Raw genomic sequence first — 7,269 nt, forward strand, 5'->3', positions numbered from 1 at the left:
TTTTCATTAAAGAAAGTAAAAATGGGATTTTATTTTTTGACTTTACATTCCCTTTAAAATGGCTCTGCGTGCCATTGTACACAAAGTCATAAAACTCACCACACACACTGTTACTGGCATGTTAAAATGGTAATGTTTATTTGCAGGCTGAAATGTTTAAGGGGGAAAATAAAAACCTTTTATTAGGTGAAAAACATAGATACTTATGAATTATCCAGCACTAACAGCTCCATAGTTCTGGATAAAGCAACAAAGGTATTAAGTAAAAGCAGGAAGGGCTTGGTTCAAATTATCTTTAAACAGTGCTCTCGTGTGCTCTCATATGTGCCTGATGGATACTCCAAGTCAGTGTACTGCAATTAGTAGTAAGTTTCATCTCTCCCAATGCCATCGCCTCTATACCGTTTATTGTAGAAACTGATGGGAATAGCACCCAAACAGTGTAAAACTATTTATTACAAAATATCAAAGTAAGTCATCACAATAGCTTTTAAACACAAAAGAACTTTGCTGAATTGTCTTCACGTTGTGGGTTTCTTTTCTTGTAATTCCTTTCCATACTCTTCTCTCTTTTTGTTCCTTTTTCTCTGTTTTTAAAAAAATTGTAGTCATGTGGTATGTTTATCGTCTTGTCACCCTCCCTAAGACTTTGCTTTATTTGTAGTCTTCCCTATATATTTTATGTTCCTGTTTAGTTTCTACTATTGATTTCTCTAATTTCCCCATATTTTATATCACTATTGGGGGAATGTAATAAAAGTCGCAAAGAGCAAAACAATAAGCACAAATAAGAATAAAAAGTCTCATTTCGCAATGTAATTCTCTTCCTTAAACTGTTATTACATTGCGAATTTTAATTGCGCATTACCCACTTTTAAGAAGTGCTTTGAAGATGTCGTAATCTTTTGAAGCAAATATAACAACTTTTTTATTAAGACGTTATATTACATTCACCGCGCACTGACACTAACTATAAAATTCGCAAACCTTCTTCCACTGTCGGAAGTGGTCGCTAAACAGTTTCTGGGTTCGCGAAAGCTATATTAAATTCGCACAAAGGCAAATTTGTTCACACAGAGGCATATTTTTTCCGATACCGACTTTTATTACATTCCCCCATATATGTTTATTACAAAAATAAACCACTTCCTCAAAAGGCGAGCAACGTTCAAACGTGAAAAAAGTTGACACAAGCATGAAAGACTTTCCTGGGGGGTGCCTAATAAGGGCTGTGATTGGCTATTTGGAAGCTCTATGTGGATTGGCAGCCCACAGAAAGCTCTACTGGTTTTTATACAACCAAAACTTGCCTCCAATCCAAGAACTGAAAAATAAGCACTTGCTTTAAGGCCACTGGGAGCAACATACAAGGGGGTTGGTGAATAACCTGTTGCTCATACGCTACTGGTTGGGGACCACTGGCCTAGAGCATACAATTCTGTATGAATGTAGTTTGACATATGACATACCGTAAATATATTCACATACATGGGTACCACTTTGGGCACCATACTTGAAGTTGTAGGTAATGCCACTGTCATTTTTAGTGAACATACAGTATACCATAATAATTAATCACAACTTTGACTGTGCCATACCCATAGTGCCTTCCACACAACTAATCCCTTTAATGTGTGGGATGGCTGTGTGTCATAAAGGTTTTTGCACAGTGAGTGTAGACTTATTTCTACCCTCACTGTGTCCCTTTATTGCACCCTGTTACTAGAATTATCTTCCCAGCTCCCAGTTAGCATCATCCCTGTCAATATAAAGGAAACTGCAACATCGAAACCTGAGACCATGTAATGAATCCCTGCCTGCTGTTTTATCCTTCTGAAACATTTTTACAGTTTTCTGTAAAAAAAAAAAAATGACAGCTCCATAATTGCAGACTGATTTATGGACAACAAACCATTGAAATTCAAAGAAACATTTCACTCTGCTCAGAAACCATGGTCTGTTTACCCTGATTTTACTCTTAGAAGATGAAAATGTAGGATTCAACTTGTTCCTATTAGGGGCTAAACTGATTGTCTGCCATAAAAATAGAAATGTAGCTGGGGCATTAATATACATCTTAAAAACCATAGTACAATTGTACATGTGCTGTGGGATTCTGGAAATGTCCATAACATCTGTAGCTTTTTGAAAAACGAAATGTACTAAGACAAATAATACCTGTTATGGACATTACAACACTGCTTTTAGTAGTGCTATATGTCCACAATGAAGCAATTGTTGGTTTAGCATTTACACCCATCTCAGTGTTAGCTGCTGCCACCCATACGTGACTAAGAAAAAAAACCCTTCTGGCGGCATTGGCAGAAATGACAGCAAAGGGTTGTGAGAGCACACTATTTCTGCACTGATATGTAAGAACAAGTGTTAGTATTGTCCCTTACGCAACAGGGATGGTTTCATTGTGAGGACAGAACTTGTGTCATGAAGACAGGAAGCTTTCAAAGTACTGTAAAATACAGAATATATATTTATGTAACATCCTGCCAAATCTCTTGTGCAAACTGATGTGATAAGATTTTTTTTATGGTACAGCATCTAGAAATTCACCGACTAGCGCTTCTCATTCACCTGTAGGACAGACAACAAGAGCAAGTCCATTTAGACAGAAGAACAGCATCATGACTGAAGTGGTAAGTTTCCTCCAGTCCACTTACAAAATGACACATTGAACTGCTTGGGCCGTACCCTTTATACTTTCTGTTCTTAGGAATTATTTCATTTACAAAACATGTATAAATTTGTTAATACTTTTCAGGGCATGTAGAATACCACCAGTTTGCCCCCAGTTGTAATTCAGAACTTTTGACATGGTTCATTTTGTGAACAGATAAACCTTTTTTTAAATAAGGAAAATATTTATTTTCCATATTATTGTGTTTAGATCTATTTTAGCTTCTGCAGGATACAGTGCTGTAAACGTAAACAATGCAAATCTAGAATCCTAGTGCTAGAATGCTAAAGGGTGCAAGCACTAAGAGGCACTTGGTACAGAGAGCAGCATTTGGAGCGCAGCAAAGCCTTACTTTTGCCTTTTTTGGGCACTTTTGCAATTTAAGATATTATTGGGGCAATTTACAAATAACCCATAAGTAATTTAAAAAGAGCAATAAGGGGCTCCTTGCACCAGATTTGATATTGCTGTAATCATGGGGGAAATTCACCTTGGCAGCACTGCAGAGTGCATAGTGCAGAAGCATGTTTTTTGCCCAACTGTAAATATTAAATTTTGTCAGCAGTGGTCCATTCTAGTTTAAAATGGGTTTATTCCCACAAATGTGCAATAAGGCATCAAACTAGAAACACTGGATCCTAAATACTTCATCTGCTATGAAAAGGGGCTTCTTCAGCACCCTCATAGGGCTTCCTACACCACTACAAAAGAACCAAAACAAATGCTGTATTTTATTCAAAACTAATTTATTTTCAGATATTGGTACAATCTGTCAGACAAGCTGCTTTTAAAAGGGGAGATATTGCGTCATCCTCATCTCCAAATATTATATGTCCCTTCCTTTAAATGTATAGTTCCCAAGAAATAGCTTTAAATTGCATTTTACCGCTTTAAAGTGTCATTATGTCAGAAGTGCAAAGAGCTGGTTATGTACTTTTATTCTCCCACAGTCAGAACTCTGAATTCAGAAGTTCCACTCCCAGTCTTTCTGCTCCAATCCACCAACTGTCTTAAAATGTTCCTGATTATGGGGTTATTGAATCTGTATATTTCCCCCAAGCTCTATCCCACTCAGCTATTAGATCTATTAGATCTTTTATTTGCACATCTTCCACTGTGTCTCCCATGGGCATGCTGATGCCCTCCTGCTATGAGACAGACAAAGAAATCACAATGTGTTAAGAATAAATAAAGAATAGTACTAGGATTGAGATCTAATAGTTGATAATAGGTCACAGTAGAATTTTAAAACACAGTAAAAAGCTGCAAATCTATTAACCACAATGAGTAGGAAGACTATGACACAGTTTGATTGGGCTGGGGGCAGAGAGACACATGGTGGTGGGACTTGGGTCAGGCTGGGAGCAAATAAACATAGGGGTTTGCTACTAAGAAAGTGGGAAGCCATAAATATTTAATTCATTTTGCTAATTCCAAAAAAGGGTGTCAGCCCATTGCTGAAGTGGTAAAAAATAATCTTTTTTATGGGACCAACTTTTGGCCAAAGACTTAGATTTAGAATTTTTAATTATTATTATTGTCATTTATATGAAAACATTTCACCCTCACAAAGGTATCATGGAAACCTACCCTAAATACCCATGGGCCATAGGTTAAGATCCCTGTTTTAGTTACAGGGATAAATTGTCGCAGTGCAGTTGCTTATAGTAACCAATCAAATCATTACTTTCATGTTTAACTTGTAGTGGAAACTAACTGCCATTTTAGTGACTACTGGCAACTACACTTGACCACTTATATTTGACCACTTACTGTAGGTTAGTAAAGTAAAGGTTAGCATTTAATTGCTTTGCCTCAAAAGGTCAAAAAAACAACATATATATATATACACACAGTAAATATACTAAAGGGAGATTATATAAATACATATATATAGATATATATATATATATATACTGTATATATATATATATATATATATATATATATATATATATATATATATATATAGTGAACAAAGTACTCCCTCTTGTAAAATATAAGTATATTATAAGTTACCGAGCAGTTCCATGACCATAAAAAAAAAGAGGCCGAAGGCCGAGTGTTTTTTACAGGTTATGGAACTCCGAGGTAACTTCTACTATCCTCGTATTTTGCAGCTGGGGGTAATTTATTTATTATAATATACACGTTTCAGTGAGTCATGTGACAGAAATGACATCAGAACTCACAGTTTATACCTGATGATATCAGAACTCACCGTTTATAAGGATATAATTTACAAGATATTCATGGCTTTTGTGTAATATATATATATATATATATATATATATATATATATATATATATATATATATATATATATATATATATATATATATATATACACTATTTTATATATATATATATATATATAATCCTCCTTTCAGTAATGATTCCAGCCTTTAAAATAATTGCTCTTGTTTAAAATACAGTACACAGTGGATTATCTGATGTCTACTATCAATTCCAGTTTTGGAAATGTCACTCAGCATCCAATGTCACTCTCTAGATCCTCGCCGCGCCTTGGAATTGCCATTCTCTCTGTGGCTTTCATCATTGGTTTCCCAGGCAATGCCTTCATTATCTGGACTGTGCTGACGCGCATGAAGAAACGCACTGTGACTTGTATTCTTATTTTGCATCTGGCCATAGCGGATATGGCTGTAATCCTCACAGCACCGTTCTTCCTTCATTTTTTAGATAATGACAGCTGGGTGTTTGGGGAAGTTATTTGCAAACTGTGCCATTACATCGGCTGCGTGAGCATGTATGCAAGCAATTGGCTAATATCTTTCATGAGCATGGACCGTTTTCTAGCTGTTGCTAAACCCTTTACCTCTCAGCTTATGAGAACAAAGACAGCAGTGAGTGGTATCATTTTGGTTATATGGCTGGTAGCATTTCTTTTTTCTATTCCCATGCCACTTTATCGCACTGTGTTGACATTTCAAACCAGGTTTGTCTGCATGCCATTCCACAAAAGTTCTGGGCACCTAGTATTCCAGTATCTATTGGAGACTATAACAGGGTTTTTAATCCCATTCAATATAATTGGTATCTGTTACCTTTACATTTGCCTGCGTTTACGTACTGCAAAGTTTCAGAGCAAGCATAAGACAAATCGCCTGGTTACCCTCATTGTTATAACATTTTGTTTGTTTTGGCTTCCCTACCATGTGGTGAATATCATACAGGTAACTGGAGCTCTTACTTCAGGCCCCACAGGACAGAAATTGATCAATGCAGCACGTAAAGCCCGACCCAATGTGACAGCCTTGATTTTCCTCAGCAGTAGTGTCAACCCGGTACTGTATGCATATGCTGGTGGATCCTTTATCAGAACTGCAGGGTTGGAATTTATGGCCAAGCTCTTTGAAGGAACCTCTTCTGAGGTCTCTAGCTTCAGGAAAGTGTCTCAAGCCTTTCGACAAAGGAGTCGTAATGAGTCGGTCGAGCTTGGAAAACTTGGAGAAATTCCAGAGGAGAGCAAGATATTTTCTACCAATCCAGCAGAGTGACTTTCTTGTTCCTTTCTAATGCCATTCAAAGTGACACAGGAGCAGACCTATCAAAATTATTAACTTAGCATGGAGAACAACGCTGTACAGTATTTTGGCTGATTTGACACATTCAGCTAGGTGGACTGTTTGTTTACAGGCGTGTTAAAGTGGGTAAATTTAGGATAAATATGAATTGTCTTTCAAGTAGCAATAATGGTAACTTTTAACAATTACCTTATAAGCAATTTCTAGTAAATCAAAAATGTCATTGATGCATATATGGTAGCTAACACACGCCATCCTTTAACGGGATGGGATAAAAGTTTTATTTTTCCATGTATAAAGATTTCAGTAATCAATATCATCACTGTGATCTGTCATATAAAGCTAATATGGTTTAGAACCATCTTGTTTAGTGATTGTATTGAACATGTTTCCTTTACAACATAATGCAATAATATCTTTTATGGTGCAAGTGACATTTTTTACCCATGCCTCCAGGGTCAATTGTATTCATGCAACTAGAGTTATTTCTAAAGTTAGTGGAATATTTCACTTCCAATCACTCCTGTCTTTATTCTCCAAGGCACTCTTCTTTTACTGAAGAAATAATTCTTGTGGCTTAATTATGAGTGATTATCTTTAGTTCCTGAAACCCAAAGTCATTGATTACGTAAGACTCCTGTCGGACATTGTTTTATTGTTCCAGTATTTTCAGTGTACTATGAGCTCAGCTGCAATTGGTGCTTAGAACAGATGAATAAAATATTCCAAATCATTGTTAAAGACTTTTTAGAGGCATGGATTGCCAACAGTTCTTGCTCTAGACTTATTAAAAAGGCCGTATTAATCATCTGTTATATTTAACTTCCTTTTTTTTACTTTATCTAAATATTCTGTTTTAATTTTTTCCAGAAGGTGATATTCTAGTCAAAATAAGTTTGAGGACATTTGTGCACAAAAATGAGACCTTTTCATTACATTTTATATAAATGTTCACAAAAGCCTTTTCGAAAAAAGGGAAGTGTCTGACCTGTATGTCTTATTGTACTGTTGTGTATGGGGCACTAGTTT

At 36.0% G+C, this 7,269-nt stretch overlaps 1 protein-coding gene across 2 annotated transcripts; it reads left to right on the forward strand.

Moving 5' to 3' along the window:
- The first annotated feature begins 2,343 nt into the window (after positions 1–2,343).
- Positions 2,344–7,062, forward strand: ltb4r.L (leukotriene B4 receptor L homeolog). Of its 2 annotated transcripts, XM_041565495.1 has the most exons (4): positions 2,344–2,464; positions 2,554–2,651; positions 5,128–5,559; positions 5,890–7,062. In XM_041565495.1, exons 1-4 carry the CDS (start codon positions 2,443–2,445, stop codon positions 6,211–6,213), a joined length of 876 nt encoding a protein of 291 aa, XP_041421429.1. In that variant the 5' UTR covers positions 2,344–2,442; the 3' UTR covers positions 6,214–7,062. The 2 variants fall into 2 exon arrangements, with proteins under 2 accessions (XP_041421429.1, XP_041421425.1); XM_041565491.1 differs by having other exon boundaries at positions 2,346–2,464; positions 5,128–7,062.
- The last annotated feature ends 207 nt before the right edge of the window (positions 7,063–7,269 follow it).

Source organism: Xenopus laevis, chromosome 1L, assembly GCF_017654675.1.
Source record: "Xenopus laevis strain J_2021 chromosome 1L, Xenopus_laevis_v10.1, whole genome shotgun sequence".
Classification (NCBI taxonomy): domain Eukaryota; kingdom Metazoa; phylum Chordata; class Amphibia; order Anura; family Pipidae; genus Xenopus; species Xenopus laevis.

Bases quoted from the DNA above. Each gene is read 5' to 3' on its own strand.
- ltb4r.L (XM_041565491.1), top strand. From the start codon at position 2,443: ATGAAGACAGGAAGCTTTCAAA. The intron at 2,465-2,553 runs GTACTGTAAAAT...TTTATGGTACAG, and splicing joins GAAGACAGGAAGCTTTCAAA to CATCTAGAAATTCACCGACT. The intron at 2,652-5,127 runs GTAAGTTTCCTC...TTTAAAATACAG, and splicing joins ACAGCATCATGACTGAAGTG to TACACAGTGGATTATCTGAT.